Below are 19,047 nucleotides of genomic sequence, written 5' to 3' on the forward strand. Positions count from 1 at the left end.
TCCCTTGTAGACTGTGGGAATGCTGTGGACATAATATATCTTGACTTCTGCAAAGCTTTTGACAAAGTGCCCCATGATATTCTGATTAGCAAGCAAGCTAAATGTGGGCTGGATGGAACAACTATCAGGTGGATCCACAGTTGGCTCCAGAATTGTACTCAAAGAGTGCTTATCAATGTTTCCTTCTCAAACTGGGCGGAAGTAACGAGTGCGGTACCACAGGGCTCAGTCCTGGGCCCAGTGCTCTTCAACATTTTTATTAACGACTTGGATGAGGAGGTACAAAGTATGCTTATCAGATTTGCAGATGATACAAAATTGTGGGGCATAGTTAATACCGTGGAAGACAGAAACAAAATTCAAAGGGACCTTGATAAGCTGGAGCATTGGGCTGAAAACAACAGAGTGAAATTCAACAGGGATAAATGCAAAGTTCTACACTTAGGAAAAAGAAACCAAATGCACAGTTATAAGATGGGGGATACTTGGTTCAGCAATGCAACATGCGAGAAGGATCTTGGAATTGTCGTTGATCACAAGCTGAATATGAGCCAACAGTGTGATGTGGCTGCAAAAAAGGCAAATGCTATATTAGGCTGCATTAACAGAAGTATAGTTTCCAAATCGTGTGAAGTACTAGTTCCCCTCTATTCAGCACTGGTTAGGCCTTATCTTGAATACTCCATCCAGTTCTGGTCTCCGCAGGAAGCCAGATTTCGACTGAACATCAGGAAAAACTTCCTAACTGTTAGAGCAGTACAACAATGGAACCAATGACCTAGAGAGGTAGCACGCCCTCCGACACTGGAGGCATTCAAGAGGCAGCTGGACAGCCATCTGTCGGGAATGCTTTGATTTGGATTCCTGCATTGAGCAGGGGGTTGGACTTGATGGCCTTATAGGCCCCTTCTAACTCTACTATTCTATGATCTGTGATCTAGGACAGCCATCTGTTGGGAATGCTTTGATTTGGATTCCTGCATTGAGCAGGGGGTTGGACTTGATGGCCTTATAGGCCCCTTCTAACTCTACTATTCTATGATCTGTGATCTAGGACAGCCATCTGTTGGGAATGCTTTGATTTGGATTCCTGCATTGAGCAGGGGGTTGGACTTGATGGCCTTATAGGCCCCTTCTAACTCTACTATTCTATGATCTGTGATCTAGGACAGCCATCTGTTGGGAATGCTTTGATTTGGATTCCTGCATTGAGCAGGGGGTTGGACTTGATGGCCTTATAGGCCCCTTCTAACTCTACTATTCTATGATCTGTGATCTAGGACAGCCATCTGTTGGGAATGCTTTGATTTGGATTCCTGCATTGAGCAGGGGGTTGGACTTGATGGCCTTATGGGCCCCTTCTAACTCTACTATTCTATGATCTGTGATCTAGGACAGCCATCTGTTGGGAATGCTTTGATTTGGATTCCTGCATTGAGCAGGGGGTTGGACTTGATGGCCTTATGGGCCCCTTCCAACTCTACTATTCTATGAAAACAGAAGCAAAGTCATTCCCCAGGGACTTTTGAGGCAGGCTTCAGTTGTAACCTGCTACAGCCAAACTGCAAGCAGTTTGCCTTGTTTTGAAACTTTTTTTAAAAAGAGAGGGAGAAGAATGACCAGTGTCACTCAACGCTTTGTCTAATTATAGTAAGTTAGATCCACCATCACTCCGTAGGGATGTTCTCAAATACATTCACACTTTTGACTGGCTCACACTCCTATACTATATCTATACATGAATTATGAAGTTAGAAGTGCATACTATTCTTCCTTATCCACCATCCCTTTAAACTGAATAGAATGCTGTGTTAATGGGTAGAATGCATTCATTGTGTGAAGCCTACCAGAACACTGTTCTTCAACCTTGGGACCTCAGATGTTGTCAGACTACAACTCCCATCAACCCCAGCCAGTTTAGACAATGGCCAAGGATGATGGAAGTTGTAGTCCAACAACATCTGGGGACCCAAGGTCAAAGAACTCTGTATAATAACCAAATAGTAGAGTTAGAAGAGGCCTATAAGGCCATTGAATTCAACCCCCTGCTCAATGCAAGAATCCAATAAAACATACCCAACAGGTGGCTGTCCAGCTGCCTCTTCAATGCTTCCAGCGTTGGACAGCCCTCCACCTCCCTAGACAATTGGCTCCATTGTTGTACTGCTCTAACGGTTAGGAAGTTCTTCTTCATGTTCAGTCGAAATCTGGCTTCCTGCACCTTGAGCCCATTATTCTGTGTCCTGCACTCTGGGATGATCGAGAAGGGATCCCGGCCCTCCTCTATGTGACAACCTTTCAAGTACTTGAAGAGTGCTATCCTATCTCCCCTCAGTCTTCTCTTTTCAAGGCTAAACATGCCTAGTTTTCCCCATCTCTACTCATAAGGCTTTGTTTCCAGTCCCTTGATCATCCTTTTTGCCCTCCTCTGAACCTGTTCCAGTTTATCTGCATCCTTTTTAAAGTGTGGTCTCCAAAACTGGACACAGTACTCAAGATGAGGCCTAACCAGTGCTGAATAGAAGGGAACTAATACTTCATGCGATTTGGAAACTATACTTCTGTTAATGCAGCCTAATACAGCATTTCTTTTTTTGCAGCCACATCACACTGTTGGCTCATTTTCAGCTTGTGTTCAACAATTCCAAGATCCTTCTTGTATGTAGTATTGCTGAGCCAAGTATCCCCCATCTTATGAAGTGCATCTTATGAAGTGCCTTTTAATTTTGTTTCTGTCTTCCAGGGTATTAGCTATCCCTCCCAATTTTGTATCATCTGCAAATCTGATAAGTATTCCCTGCACCTCCTCATCCAAGTCGTTAATAAAAATGTTGAAGAGCACTGACCCTTGTGGTACCCCACTCATCTCCTGCTAGTTTGAGAAGGAACCATTGATAAGCACTCTTTGAGTATGATTCTGTAGACTAATCTGGAGTCACCTGATAGTTGTTCCATCTAGCTGCCATTTAGCTAGTGTACTAGAGCATTATGAAAATATAGCAGTGGGGTCAAAATAAGAAAGGTGATGAATATTTCTCTCACACTACCCATCATTCATAATGTTATGCTTATAACATAAAATATTATATTGAAGCCAAAGCTAATTCAAGCATTCTTATATAGAACATTTTGGAAAATCCCTCCCTCTATTAGAAGAGTAGCAACTGTGAGTTGCTATGTGTTACTAGGGGCTGCGGTTTTCGTTTGCAGTTTAGAACATCTTCCATCAGATGTTCCTAGATGCTCTAGCTAAGCATAGGCAGGTATTACCAAGTCTCTTGCAATGCTAAGTGAAAGGTGGCTTGTCATGTAGTGTTCTCATGTCAAATTTAAAATCATTGATTGCTAACTTGGGCCTAATATATTGGTATTGATATTCATATTTGAAAGAATGGGATTGCAGCATGTGTCACAGATAAACAATACATGCATTCAGATTGAGTGTTATTAAAGAACAAAAGTCTCAATGGCATTATTAATAGTATTATTTAACATGTTTGTGTGTGTCATTCATTCCCATAGAGAATTCCCTCATAACATTCCCTTAAATATAAGATATAATTTTGCTCTCAGTTGACCATGTCTCATCCACACTTTAACAGAGCAATTTTGTTGCTCAGGTGTTTCCTTCAGTTGTTTGCTTCAGGTGCTCATTTCTTGGACAGGGTTATGTCATTCCCACCCTTGACATCTCTGCCTCAGCAGTCTCCACCACTGGTGCAGGGAATGTTCAGGTATTAGAGAGTACTTAGAAGTCAGCTTCTCCCAGTATAGCAAGATATTGCTTCCTTCACAATAAGTGCTGGAGTTCTCCTATAAACCAAGAGCACAGTTTTTATATCCTTTGATCCTTTTAGAGCATCTAATAATGGGTTGGATCCAGACTTGGGAGGAGCAAACTTCCTTAACTAGACACAGGGCCGGTTCTAAAGGGCGGCCAGGTTGGGCACTGGCCCGAGGGCCCTGGAGCTACAGGAGCCCCTGAGGGGCCCTCTGCTCCCCTTCCATGATCCGTGCCCCCCATGCCCCCCACTTACCTGTCAGCTGGCTTTTTAGCATTGCCCTTAATTAAGATGGCAGCCACAGCTTCCCTAAGGTACTGAAGCCGCTGCCGCCATCTTAGTTGATGGCAGAGATGTGCGCGCGTAGCATGCACGTGTGCCATCAACAAAGATGGCGGTGAAGGCCTCATTCCCCTTAGGGAAACCGCGGCCGCCATCTTCATTAAGGGCAATGGTAAAGACTAGATAGGTAGGGGGGCTGCACGTGAGGGGGCCTGTGCGCTCGCAAACACACACACACCAGGGGGCCAGGGCCCCTGCATGCCTGGAGCTGGCCCTGACTAGACACTTCCATTGGTGGGAGGGAGAAGGCAATGCTTGCAGATCTTTCCTTGCCTTGCAGTACCCTGTACATCCCAACATTCTCCTCTGGAGAATTGGGGGACCCTCCAGAACAGTACATTGTGGTACTGAGAGCTGCAGGAGGAAGGAGGAATTGACAGAAAAAAATGTTTCCACCCCCCTTTCTGTTTTTTTTGTGGAAGGAGATGTCTGGATCCTTTCCAGTCATTTTTAGAAATAATATTTGGTTCAAAGTTGCTAGTCGCTATCTCAAATGGAATTAATTCTCTGCAGATAGTAAAATATTGCATTTGAGTTTGAAGACATAATCAAATTTGAATTAAACACAATCTTCCCCCCCCCCCAAAGGGTTCTGTGCTGATAGTGGTTTGTGTCTGTGTGATTTGGCTTCGTCACATCAAACCATTTTCAGCTTCCTGTTATAGGAATCCATTTCCAGCTGCACGAATTGAAGAGATCCCAAGCATATGGGACTAAGGGTTAAAAGTATCACTTTCAGCGGCCCCAAAAAGTTTTAGAAATGCAAATAGCAGTCAGTTGGGGGGGATGGGAGACAATCAGGCTCAGAAACTTAATCCTTCCCCCTCCATGAACCCACTGAAAACTGCTTCCTAGCTGCGATTTGCATAAAGAGGAAAATTCCAGTTGGTGCCAATATTTTTATTACTTTGTATTTTGCTAAATAGGCTGTTTTCTTGATTTTCTCAGGGTGAAAGAGGCTTGTCGGGTTTACAAGGTTTGGTTGGGTTTCCTGGAATACAAGGACCTGAAGGGCCCCCAGGTTCCCCAGGACTGAAGGTAAGAGTCATTCTGTATGCAAAAAGTTAACCTGAAGAGTTTCACTTCAAGCCATGCTAAATTGAAAAACACTTTCTTTTCTCACCTTTTAAAAATAGGGTGATACTGGAGAACCAGGACTACCAGGAACAAAAGGAACAAGAGTGAGTTTGCTTAAAATTGTTTTGACCTTTTAAAGAGTGGCTCTTTTGGTATTAAACAATATAGACATAGATGATGATGTAGATAATAATCATGTTAGAGAGTAGAAGAGGGCAAGTCCCTGCCCCAAGTAGTTTACAGTCTAAAATTTGACCAACTTAGGCTGCAATCCAATACATGTCTACTCAGATGTAAGATCCATTGGGTTCAATGGGACATACTCACAGGTAAATGTGTACTGGATTGTAGCCTTATTCGGGTGCTGCCAAGTCTATTAAGAGCAGTCATTGAGACTGTGTTCTGAGAATGACAGTGAAATAGTCACCCCCACTTAAACTTTACTGGGTGCTGGTGTGCAAGAAACATTTAAAAGTTAATTAGAAGTCCAATCCAAACATGTAAAGGAGGATGGGGCTTTATACTGCTATAAATAACATAGGATGTTTCATAGGATTTTAATATTGCTTGGAATGATAAGGTTGGATCCTGAGTTCTTCTTCCACAAAAAGAAGGGCTCCTTCCATTCAGCAAAGGGACTTTGATCCAAAGGAGGCTCCTATTAGAGGGAGGTGATTTTTTTATCAATTCCCTCTGCAGCCCCAAGCTTCCACACATTTCTAGAGGTACTCTCATAGAATAGTAGAGTTGGAAGGGACCTATTAGGCCACTGAGTCAAACCCCCTGCTCAGTGTAGGAAACCAACTTAAAATATACCCGACTGGTGGCTGTCCAGCTGCCTCTTGAATGCCTCCAGTGTTGGAGAGCCCATTACCTCCCTAGGTAATTGGTTCCATTGTCATATCACTCTAACAGTTAGGAAGTTTTTCCTGATGTTCAGGCCTGAACCCTCTAGAGCAGTTTTTCGGGCTGCAGGGGGAAAGAGGAAGTGAAAACCACCTTCCTATAAGCAGAATTCCATAGAAATTCTAGGTTCAAGCTATAGTGCTCCCTCATATCTGTCATTCACATGAATGTTTAAGAGAAATGTCTCCTGAATTTTCTTGTTGTTAGTACAGGTCACTAAACAGAGCCTGAAATCTATACTTACATTTGATTCTGAATTACAGTTATTAATTAACTTTATAATGTTATTATTTCCAGGGCCCACCAGGTCCAGCAGGCTACCCAGGAAATCCTGGCCTTCCTGTACGTATGACACTTGGGGCTTATCCACACGGGAGCATACCTTCGTACTAAAGATGCTGCTTTTACCATCGTGATAGATTTGCAAGGTCCACACTTGGTAGCTTCAAATCCACTGTTTTCGATTCACACTAGTAGGCATTCCTCTGTGAAGGGTCAGTGTTGTTGTTTCCTTGTGGCCCTGCCCTATAATTTTACACGTTTACTCCTTCCGGTTCAAGGCTGAAGCTGGGAGAGTGCCTCGGTGTGAAAACGACAAGAAAAAATGAAACTGAGAGACCCTCCCTTCTCCATTGTCCCAGCCTAGACAGACAGGGGGAGTGAGTGAGTGAAAAGGCAAAGTAGGCAGCAGCTGCGGCAGTGTTTGCAGGCTACAGAAAGAGAGGGAGCAGGCGATGGGGCATTAAAAGAGAGCCTGCCCACTAAAAAAACATCAAAGCAAAGCACTATAAGGGGGAGCACTGCTAAGCTGAGACGGCTTTTCCTTTCCTTTTCACATTATAATTGGATTGGGTTAATACGGATTTAAAGGGGGGAAAATACATTATTGCTTCTCCCTGCCTGCAACGTAATGCAAACCATGCAAATTACAAGGGAATGCAAGTAGCACCAGGCACACACTAAATCGTCGTGTGGATTAGCCCTTAATTTAAAAACATCATGATTTCAACAATGATGTCCATCAATAATTAAATTGGCAGGTTTTGTGTCCTCTTTCCTAATCTCAGGGCATCCCTGGAGGAGATGGTGCACCAGGTCCTCCTGGTATCCCAGGATGCAATGGAACAAAGGTGAAAAAAATGGAAACAAATGTTTTCTTGAAATATTGTTGAAATAAATATTGTTCATATAAGAAGTGAAATCATTTTCTCTGTTCCATTAGGGCGAAAGAGGTCCCCTTGGTCCCCCAGGTTTTCCTGGATTGCCTGGAAATCTAGTAAGCATTTTTAAACATTTTAAGACAAAATCAGTACAAGATAAGCATTACAGGTAAACAAATATTTACATTGAGAATTCAGTCTTTTACTGCGATTTCAAATATGCTTTTAAAATGATGCTTAAAATGTCTTGTTGATGTCTTAATTTCTTGAAAATATGATGTTTCTTTTCTAGGGCCCTCCAGGACTTCCAGGAATAAAGGTATATTTTACAATTAAAAACAAACAAGTTATTTATTGTTTATAATAATATGCCACTGACTTAAGTACAGAAAAATTACAAAATTGCAAGGAGCTGTGTTCATCATTAGAAAAAAATGGAAGCTGCAGCAAGTTCATGTGTTCTTTAAAAGTGTATTTAAACACATTTTTATTCTGAAAGAAAAACAGCTGTGCAGAGCCCCAATCCAAAGCATATTTCCTATTTGAATTAGGACCCCATGCCAGTTTTCTACCCCAAATCCCCATCTGCTGTTTACTGCAAACAGCAACTTTAGGACATATGGCAGTAAGGGGAGTTTTATGTCAAATGATAAAAAAAAATAGCATGGGGCAGGAAACTGGTGAGGAGCTTCCATCCAGATTGGAATCATGTTTTATTTTGGAGCCCTGCTCAGTTGCTTTTCCTTCGAAATAAAAGTGGCCAGTTAAGCATTTAAAGAAAATGAAAAGGAGAAAGAAAAGTGAATAATGTAATGTGTAGTTTGGCCCAAAGAGGAATGAAAAAGCACCAGATCAGCCCATGTTGAAAAACACCCACATCTGGGCTCCCTAGGCTAAGAGATGAAGTTCTTTCTTATTGCTTTGTCCCAGTAGCCTTTGGTGCAATCTGAATTCTGTTTTGCACTTACCACAGTTTAATTTAACTAAGACTGCAGAACACCTCCCGTGCTTCATCATCACACTTACAAACTACAGACTTGTCAATCTTTTTCACCTCTTCCTTGCTTTGACTTGCTTAACATCAAGCCTGAAGAAGAATTCTAGAGAACTCAAATAGTTTGTGTTAATTTACTTGGTCCTAAAAAAGCTGCTATCCTACTATGACAGTAAAATGTGTAATTCTTATGTAAAGATAATTGTGATATGTTGTGGATCAGTCCACTCAGCATAGACATTAGTACAGAATTAGATATGATGGATAATTTGCAGTCTTTTAGGTAGAGAAATGGAGAGCCACTTTATACAACAGCCTGAGTACACTAGTGTTTGCTGCTATGAACTCTTAAAAGTGGAAAGGAGTCTGGAGATGTGCATCTCTCTTTCATTCTGATGTTTTCCAGTAGTGAAACTTCAGTTACATCTGGGATAGTCAATGTGGTGCCCTCCAGATGTTGTTGGACTTAAACTCCTATCATACCTGACTATTAGCAACACTGGCTGGGGCTGATGGAAGTTCCATAATATATGGAGGCGGCACCATGTTATCTATCTCTGGTGTTACATGGACTGCTACATTAAGCGTGCAATGGCTCTGAAAGAGAAAGTAAGCAGAATGTTTTACGAGTATAAACAGAAAATGTTTAAAGTAATATCCAAGGCATGCATAACTTTTCTGAACAAAAGCATTTGATGATAAAGCAAATATTAAAAACATTTTACAATTTATTTCAATATTTGTAGCAATCAGAGAATCTTTCCCTCCCTGCCAGTTTTGCCCTAAGAGAGTTTCAGCACAGCCTGGGCAGTTATACAAACTGAACTAAAAGTTTAGGCCTACCAAATAAAAGGATATGTTCGTTTTAATAAATAAACATAGTAATGGAGCATGGATCACATTTTTTTAAAGAATGAAATAATTATGATACAATTTAATGTAAATACATGTAATGGGTTAAAATTATTATGCACTTTCAGTTCCCATATTGTCCTTTTCATGAGCAGTGAAGGGAGAGAGAGAAATTCCTAGAGCTTTCAGTTTTTATCTCTTTTAGTTGGTTTGTATCATTGGAAACAAAATTCTGTGGGCATGATCTGTTTGCTTGTTCGTTACTGGAATATTTATAATACAGTTTTGCACATGGTGAAAGCTGTTTTTAAAAAATATAGATAAAACAAACAATGTAAACAGTAATCAAACTAAACAGCCACAGAAAACTTGCTCTAGTTTTGCTCTGTTTATTTGATTCCTCTCATGCAAACACTCGATACTGTTCTCTTACCATTACAGTCCTACAAGCTGGAATGATACAAGTTGAAACAGGTTTTTACTCATAAATCTCTCTGACCATGAGTGTAAAAGAATGCTGTGGAACTGGGGATGAGATCCTACTGAATGTATTCCCAGCATTGACAAAACAGAGGAGGGGAAAACATGATCCAGCAGTGACAGTGTCCATACATTATCGATATAACCTTTCTTTCCTAATTTGTGTAATGTAGGGAGACCCAGGAGAAGTTATTGGATTCGTACCAGGTGGTGTACTAAAAGGTGAAAAAGGGTTTCCTGGTCACCCTGGATTACCGGTAAGACTCATTATAAACCGAAGAAACTTTACCTCCGTTATGATGGGTGAGGTAGCAGAGGGCTAAAGAGAGGGCCTATACATTGTAAAAACAACAACCTGGAGAGGCAGCTACAATGCATATCTGAGCACTCTGCATACAAAGCCACATGGAATCCATTATAGGGCACAGTAGAGGTGCTACGTGATCTCCCTGAGAAGAGTACATCACAATCAAGAAGGTCCTCCTTCTGCCCAGTTGTCACCTCAGAAAGCAGGGATCCCCGGAGGACAACCTCCAAAGATGACAGCTTTATGTTGGTGCAGGGAACCCTCTAGATGCCTGGGTCCAAGCTATGCAGGACTTTAAAAGTAAAAATAGACCCTTGGTCTGATCCAGCAGGGTTCCTTTCTCATCTTCTCACGTAGTAAGGCTTATTGCAGTCCCTTAATATTGACCCATAGAATAAGTGTGAGCCATTGACAGACAAGTCATTCCATGCTAGCGATAATTAGGAAAGGTATTGAAAATAAAACAGCCGATATCATAATGCCGTTGTATAAATCTATGGTGCGGCCGCATTTGGAATACTGTGTACAGTTCTGGTCGCCTCATCTCAAAAAGGATATTATAGAGTTGGAAAAGGTTCAGAAGAGGGCAACCAGAATGATCAAGGGGATGGAGCGACTCCCTTACGAGGAAAGGTTGCAGCATTTGGGGCTTTTTAGTTTAGAGAAAAGGCGGGTCAGAGGAGACATGATAGAAGTGTATAAAATTATGCATGGCATTGAGAAAGTGGATAGAGAAAAGTTCTTCTCCCTCTCTCATAATACTAGAACTCGTGGACATTCAAAGAAGCTGAATGTTGGAAGATTCAGGACAGACAAAAGGAAGTACTTCTTTACTCAGCGCATAGTTAAACTATGGAATTTTCTCCCACAAGATGCAGTAATGGCCACCAGCTTGGATGACTTTAAAAAAAGATTAGACAAATTCATGGAGGACAGGGCTATCAAAGGCTACTAGCCATGATGGCTGTGCTCTGCCACCCTAGTCAGAGGCAGCATGCTTCTGAAAACCAGTTGCCGGAAGCCTCAGGAGGAGAGAGTGTTCTTGCACTCGGGCTTCCCCCAGGCACCTGGTTGGCCACTGTGAGAACAGGATGCTGGACTAGATGGGCCACTGGCCTGATCCAGCAGGCTCTTCTTATGTTCTTATCTTCAGTCCATTGTTCTGTCCTAGATTCTAAGAGACAGATTAGACATGGCGTGGGTGATCTGACCACAGATCTTATGACATCATTTTTGTCCTTAAAATCAGTCATGGTGGGGGATGGATGCTGACCTGTTTTTTTTTGTCTGCTATACTGTGACTTCTGTATTTTAAATTATTTTTCCTGATATTATTTTGTATGATGTTTTCAAGGTTTTAATTTGTATTTTTTACTTATATGTACCCCACCCTAAGCTCCTAGGAGAGGAAGGGTTGAAGTAGTATCCAGCTAAATCGTATTCACAGTTGACCCATTGAAATCCATGGACTCAAGTTGGTTCTGACAAATTTGATCCCATTGTTTTCAATGGGTCTACTCTGAGTATGACTTAGTTGTATCAGCCCAATGAATTTAGATTGAGGCCGAGGTACGGGGGTAGTAGTCTTCCCCCAAATGCTTCACTGATGAAAATTGCCCCTGAAGCTTCTACTAGCTGCAGAGTAGAAAATACAAGTAACACCATAAACCAGTCTTGTTGCCTTTTTTCTCTTTTTTTGTGGGAGCGGGTCACTTTAAGCCAGGGAAACAACACAGAAGAAAAGGGTAAACAAACCCTCTCTCAGAGGCACAATCCAAATCACCTCAGCTGCTTTTAAAGAATAGAAAAGTTGTCACTTGTGTAGTTTGGCCTTGAATCAGGCTAGAATCCAACAAAACAACAGAATGCCAGTTACATAGATAAATGGATGTGATGCTGTTTCATGTGTTTTGTCGTATACAGGGATCACCTGGTGTACCAGGCATTGAAGGCCCTATTGGACCACCTGGACCTCCCGGTAGTCCTGTAAGTGTCAGCTTACACTTCTTAATGAATTGCTATTTATAATTCAAGCACTATGTATAACAAATGTGTACAAATATTTATTTAACTAAATTTGCCCAAAGATTCTATGAGATCATTGGTGATCACTCGTGTTCGAGTAAGATTGTCTTCCAAGATAAGGTCTTTAACAGTGGGTCCGTAAGTGACTGTGGAGGCCAATTCTGGATCTACACAGCCTCCCACAGTGAGGACAGTGGCCTATGGGAAGCCCACAAACAGTTTATTAAACTTAAGTCCAATTGAAATCAATGGGACAAGTTAAAACTAAATCGTTTCATTGATTTCAATGGGACCTAGGTACAACTAACATTCTGGATTCATACATATTTCTATAGCCTATTCAGGTGTGCAGTATATGCATATCTTGAACACATTGAGAGGGACCAGTGCCCCTTTCACCTTCCACATGGGACAGAAGCAGAGTCTCCCATTCCTCTCTTTCCATTTGGCTTACATGCATAATGAATGCCTAACCCGGGCCGATACCTGAGACAAATATTTGTAGTGCAGTGTACTGAACATTCAATTGATAGTGCTTCCATCTGACTCGGTTTTATACACCCAGACGTGGCCCAGACATTTGAGTGAACTTACTGTAGGTGTATGCTGTGCCTTAATCAGTTTTGTGTAAGCAGATGTGACACATAATATATAATTTTTGTCCGATCATATGCATATCAGTTCCACTGAGTTTAGTGGGACTTCTTTTCAAGTAAATGTACTAAAAATTTCAGCTGTAATGTGTTGTATTCATTCTTTGGTTTTCGTAGTGCTGTAACATCGGTTGGGTTTTTCTCTCCTCATTGAAGATGAGAGAATCTAGAGAAAATGTGGCAATGAGTTAAGACAGAATGCCTTCCAATTTGGCTTAACCATATCTATACCTGCTGTTTTCCCCATTGCACAAGAGTCAGTTCCATGCTCAGATTTTATTTTATTTTTAAAGCAGCCTGTGGGCACCATGAATATAAAAACTAGTGTTGTAGACATGGTAAGCCACCTAATGAATCTAATGAAAGCTGTTGGGAATAAAAATAGGAAAAAAGATGTAAATTGAATCTGCTCCAAATTGAAGTTTCTTCTGTGGGCTTTGACTTAAGAATGAATCTAAGTAATGAATTCTGTTGCCCTAGTGCACAACTGACTCTGCACTTTTGTCCCATGAAAGCTGGCAATTCTGTCCGGTGCAAATTCCATTTAAGATAGACAATTCAGTGAGTCAATTCAATGAAAGAAACGTTATGAAATGAAGATTCCATTTATAAAATTATCCACTGGAAGCCTGAAACAAGCATATCACATAGTATTAATAAAATATTGTCCTTTGCAGGGTGCTCCAGGGCCACCTGGCCCCCAAGGTGAAAAGGTAAGACTTCACACTCAATAATGCTAATATTTATAATGTATTTTCCTAGATATTGGCTTCCTTTGGGGAAGTTGACTTCCTTCGGTAAATGTGTGTGTATTGGTATGTTGAATCACTTGTGTTGAGAAGGAAGGGGCAGCAATATACTAGATTTCTAATGTCCTTGGCTACAGTGAATTGGCTTCCTGAAATAGCATTAGTTAAGCAACTAAAATGCTAACTTCGGTAGCAGATGACTCTAGAGGTAGAAATGTATCTTAAAGTTTGTATTTGGGTACAATCTTGGTATTTTAGAGGCTTTTAAATACCATACGTATCAAAAGAAAATTTGCTGATTGTAATAATGCATACACCATATAATGGTGAATTATACCATTAATTGTCATGATCTATGACTGGGGACTATGCACTGTGCAACAAAGAACTCTGAGGAAGATAACGCTACAGCTCTGTCCTTGAAGGAAGACCTTCTGGGACCTTCTTCAGGGCATTCCTAGCTGAAGGACACAGCCCTATCACTCTTCTCTCATTCAGGGGAAACACAGCCTCCTAAGAGCCAAAGATTGTAAAACAGGCTGAGGGCCATTTCAGAGCCAACCAGCTCCTCTGGGGAGGCCGTTCTTGCAACACTACAGTTGGATCTAGGTGCTTGCAGAGACAATAGCTTGTATATCTGTTTCAGCAGGACTCTGGGAGCCTTGGACCTTTGCTATGGATTCTTGCCTCAAATCCATGAGTCAAACTGTTACCTTTTGACAGGACACTGCCAGGCTTCCCCTGGGAGCCTCAAGCTCTCACAGAACACTACATTGATCCATTTCATTTAAAAAAATAAACATTTATTGGGGTTGAAATCAGTATATGCTTCAGTGACTTTGGACACAATCTAGCCATGGTCAAACATTGTTAAATCCCAGTGATTTCAATAGGCAAATTAAATATATATTTAAATATTTTCTATCATAGTTCTTGGAATTTAAAGTGCTAAACTTCATTCATTACTTATATAATTTATATTCTACCATTTCTTACAATAATTTAAGGCAACTGACAATAAAATGTGAAGTATAATCCAAATCACAAAATACCTACACCGATTAATACACAGATTATTAATCTACAAATTAAAACAAATATAGTAACACAATTATTAACTGAGATAGCTGAGGCTATCTTATCCAGGCAGAAACCTTAGGGAAAAATTCCACCCTGCCTGCACCCCCAACGTCTAAACCCGTGGGGAGGACACCTCGCTTCCTTTGCCCCCGGCATAGGAAGATGTGCGCGCCCTGCCCTAACACATGGACTCTCCGTCCTTTTCTCCGTGCTCCTGGCGTCAAAGAACCTGGATGGAGAGCTATGTTTGCCTCTGTTCCTTTTTCTCCCGCCCGGTTGAAAATGTCATGTCCGGGGAAACCCGTACCGTCTCAGTTCCAAAGCAGGGCAGCGGTGGATGTGTGTAATTTATTCTGAGTTTCTTTCCTGGACATTTTTTTCTTAATAATGTTATTTGTTATTTATTTTAATTTTTTTAAATTGTATTGTTTTTATTGATGTATTTTTATACTTGTGTTTATTTTTCTTTGTAAGCCGCCTTGAGGGCCTTTGGTATAAATAAATTAATAATAATAATAATGCCAGTAATCTGTGGCAGTCCCTAAGCCGTAGAATATCCTCCCCACAGAGGTGCATCTGGCATATATGGAAGAGTGCACACACACAATGTTTGGGGTGGGATTTGAATCCAAGGCCCCAAATGGCAATCTTAGGACAATTTTATAGGACTGAACATCATTCAGCATGTCCTTTCCCCCCCTCTCTGCCAGGTACTCCACTATGTGACCCTCAGTGTGGTTGTTGATGATGGGGAATTGTGCCACTCTTGATGCCAAATTCTCAGCGGTATTTGGGGGCCATAGAACAACCACCCCTGCTTTAAAATCTTACAGAAACAACTACAGTATAGTAATTTTGGTGAGGAAGTGGTTACTAGAGATATAGACAGCCAATGAAAGACATTAGTATGGCATAGTGCTAGCTATGAAGTCATAGTTTATCATTAGGTACATCATGGTAATTGTATATCAGCAGCTGCTACTACAAGAAGAAAATAGCCAATATTTCCTGGCTTCTTAAATATTGTTAACTTTTGATTTTATTATTTATTAGATTTCTTATCCTCCCTTCATCATAAAGTTACAATATATATATTGTAACAATGTAATAATATTATAACAATGTAAAAATGCAACATTAAAGCAAAATAATTTATGAATGGAAGAATAGGGTGAGTCCTAAAATATATATTTTGGCTGTCAGGGTAAAGAGGTCCTTTTATATATTTTAATTCATTTTACTTATTTTATTACAAAATGCCTCTTTTTTGTGTCATCAGGGTCATATGGGTTTGAGGTATCAAGCACCAAAAGGTGAAAAGGTAAGTTTGTTCTTAAGTCATCAGCCTGGGCCTAGGGAATGGTCGGAAGACACATTGGGCCACCACCTTGCTAAAACTAAGCAGATCTGGGTCTGGTCAGGGCCTAGATGAGAGACCACCTAGGAATCACATGTATGCCGCCTTGAGTTCCTTGATGAATGAAAGGTTCACTATAAATATAAGAAAATAATAAATATGTGCTGGGTACCTCTAAAATCCATTGCTATAGGATGTTAGGATGCCCACTTGTGTAAAAGCATTTTTAAGGGCGTGGGGGGGCCACAGGTATGTCCGTGCATGCGTAGACACACACATATATGACAGGTCTATCTATGAGGTAAACTCAGTGTTCATGTTCAAAAACATCTGACACCAGATGACGAAGATGTTCTAACAGTGGGCAGGTATCACTGTCCTTCCCTTCTGGTGAACTTCCCTGCAGCATTTTTCTGGCACTTGTCAGAAAAATGTTGAGTTGTGTGCATTTTTGCCCTGACCCAGTATGCCAACTCTGCTATCCTCTTTTAGCATGTGGTTCATTTAACCATTTTCCAAATAAATTGAAGTGGCTTAGTGAAGTTCTGGAATTCATAAGTATTAACTGTGGTTTTTAGCTAATCTACAGATCAACTGCAAGCTTCAAATATATTAGATCTGGTTTTTTTTATCTGAGATTTACATTAACCCATTGACTGCCATTTCCCTTCCAATATGAGCTACCATCCAGATGTATTTCTCTCAGGTCCCATCAGCAGTATACATTTAAAGCTTTATAATACCACTTTAAATAGTTATGGGCTCCTCCAGAGAATGCGGGGAATTGCAGTTTGTTAAGGGTACTGTGAGTTGTTACGAGACCCACGTTTCCCTCACAGAGCTACAATTCCCAGAGTTCCCTGGGAAGAGGAATTAACTGTTAAATCGCTGTGAGAATTTTTATTTTATTTATTATTCCATCAAAATATATTATACTGCTTGATTGTAAAAAAAAAAATCCTCTGAGCAGTTTACAAGAAACATTACAATTATCAATAAAAACAGTTAAAAACAAGTAATTAAAAACAATTTAAAACAGCGTAAACTAAAAAAGAGATTAAAACACATCAACATCTATGTGTCTGGATAGGCTTGCCTAAACAGAAACGTTTTGAGCAGGCACTGAAAATTGTAGTCCTGTGCACCTTTTCCATGCTACAGTTCCCAGGATTCTTTGGGGGGAAGTCATGACTGCTTAAAGTGGTATGGTACTATCTTAAATTTATAGTGCAGATGGGGTCTTGCTGTATATATCCACCATCTATGCCTGAATGCTATCATCTCAGGTTGCTTTTTAAATCAAATCAATAAACTAATGCTGCAATATGGCATTATGCAGCAAACAGTCACAAACTGACAACTTGCTATGGACTGGTAAACATCTTTCTCTTCCCTCATCAGTCCTATAATAATAATAATAATAATAAAATTTTATTTCTAAGCCACCTATCTGGCCGAATTAACGGCCACTCTAGGCGGTGTACATAATAGGATAAAATACAACATATAAAATACAACATATAAGCAAAAACATCAACTGTAATTAATCTAAAACCACCCACAAACTGCAACAAGATAAAAACTAGTCTGCCCCAAGAATCCTATAAGCCCGCCTGAATAACCAGGTTTTCAAGGCTCAGCGGAAACTTGGTAGGGAGGGGGCATGGCGGAGGTCATAGGGCAAAGAGTTCCAGAGGGTGGGGGCCACAATCGAGAATGCCCTCTCTCTGGTCCGCACCAGCCTAGCTGTTTTCACTGGCAGGACCGAGAGAAGGTCTTGTGAGGCTGATCTCATCGGGCGGCATATTTGGTGATGCTGGAGGCGCTCCTTCAGATAAACTGGGCCGAAACCGTAAAGGGCTCCAATCTATCTGCTCCAATCTCACACTAATTCTTCTGAGAGATTAGAATGGTAATTTTATATTTTCACGTAAATGTGAACTAACAAGTCCTAAAGTCTACGGCTGATACTTTGAATCAAAAATGGATATTTGTCCCTGCCTGCTTCCTACTCTCTGTGCAGAGAGTGTAGGTGATGTCCTCCAAAACCCTTACTGTAGAAAGCTGACCCTTAGCTGTACCCTTACTCCACCAAGACCCTCTTCTCACAGAGAAACAGTAAGTTGCCCAAGGCCATGTGATGATTGATGTGGGTCTTGAAACACCAGTCCTCTACAGAGGGTTTTGGGGAAAGACCCAAAAGGGCTTTCTCTTATCTGCCCTGTGGTATGGAGTCTCTGCTGCTGTTTCTTCCCTTTTCCAAGCTGCTGCACAAGAGTGAAGAAATTCTGCTTCTGAAGCCATTGAGCTTGAAAAAGACACAGTTTCGTCTCACTTATGCAGAGGTTTGGATTAAGATTGAACAAGAGTGAATTGTTTGCAAGGCACTTTGCGGGTAAAGTTGCTTGCCTCCATAGCAGTCTTGATGCCCCATCCACATCTACTGTAGTCCCCAATGAGATGTCCAGTGCAATGTCTGCTGCAAATTCTAGGAAACGGTTTCAGTTGATGCAGCCTGATGATGTAAACAAGATGATTGCGATGATACAGCCAGCAACATGTCCTCTCGACCCTTGCCCTTCTTGGCTTATTAAAGCTTGCTAAGGGGGTCTGACCAAGTGGATCCAGGGTGTGGTCAATGCATCATTGCGGGAGGGAGTCGTTCCAGCTGCCTTGAAAGAGGTGGTGATCTGTCTACTCCTGAAAAAGCCCACCCTGGACCCATTGGCCTGCGACAATTATCAACCGGTTGCAAATACCCCCTTCTTAGGGAAACTGATTGAGAGGGTTGTGGCACAGCAATTGCAAGTACTCTTGGATGAAACAGATTATCTTGACCCATTCCAGTCTGGGTTCAGGCCTGGTTATGGGACTGAATTGGCCTTGGTCGCCCTGATGGATGACATTTATTGGGAGGACAGGGAGTGCGACCCTGTTACTCTTACTTGATCTCTCAGTGGCTTTTGACCATGGTATCCTGGGCTGACTTGATGAGATGGGTATTGGAGGCACTGTTTTACAATGGTTCTGATCCTATCTCCAGGGTTATTTTCAGAGAATAGCATTGGGTGATTGTCTTTCCGCCCCCTGGCAGTTGTGCTGTTGGGTACTACAGGGTACTATCTTGTCCCCCATGTTGTTTAACATCTATATGAAGCCCTTGGGAGTAGTCATCAGGAGATTTGGGGGAGGATGTCAGTAGTACGCTGATGATACCCAGCTCTGTTTCTCTGTAACATCTGAATCGGGAGAGGCCGTGCAAGCCCTGGACCGCTGCCTGCGC

At 41.3% G+C, this 19,047-nt stretch overlaps 1 protein-coding gene across 1 annotated transcript in view; it reads left to right on the forward strand.

Annotated features, from left to right (window-relative positions):
• The window catches only part of COL4A1 (collagen type IV alpha 1 chain), a 200,916-nt gene that overhangs the window by 61,564 nt on the left and 120,305 nt on the right, over nt 1-19,047 (forward strand). The window contains exons 3-12 of the mRNA XM_061607562.1: nt 5,073-5,162; nt 5,261-5,305; nt 6,405-6,449; nt 7,175-7,237; nt 7,330-7,383; nt 7,560-7,586; nt 9,767-9,850; nt 11,824-11,886; nt 13,256-13,291; nt 15,687-15,728. Coding sequence (XP_061463546.1) covers nt 5,073-5,162; nt 5,261-5,305; nt 6,405-6,449; nt 7,175-7,237; nt 7,330-7,383; nt 7,560-7,586; nt 9,767-9,850; nt 11,824-11,886; nt 13,256-13,291; nt 15,687-15,728 — 549 coding nt within the window. The remainder of the gene's footprint in view (nt 1-5,072; nt 5,163-5,260; nt 5,306-6,404; nt 6,450-7,174; nt 7,238-7,329; nt 7,384-7,559; nt 7,587-9,766; nt 9,851-11,823; nt 11,887-13,255; nt 13,292-15,686; nt 15,729-19,047) is intronic.

The sequence above is a fragment of the Rhineura floridana genome, chromosome 2 (assembly GCF_030035675.1).
Source record: "Rhineura floridana isolate rRhiFlo1 chromosome 2, rRhiFlo1.hap2, whole genome shotgun sequence".
NCBI lineage: Eukaryota > Metazoa > Chordata > Lepidosauria > Squamata > Rhineuridae > Rhineura > Rhineura floridana.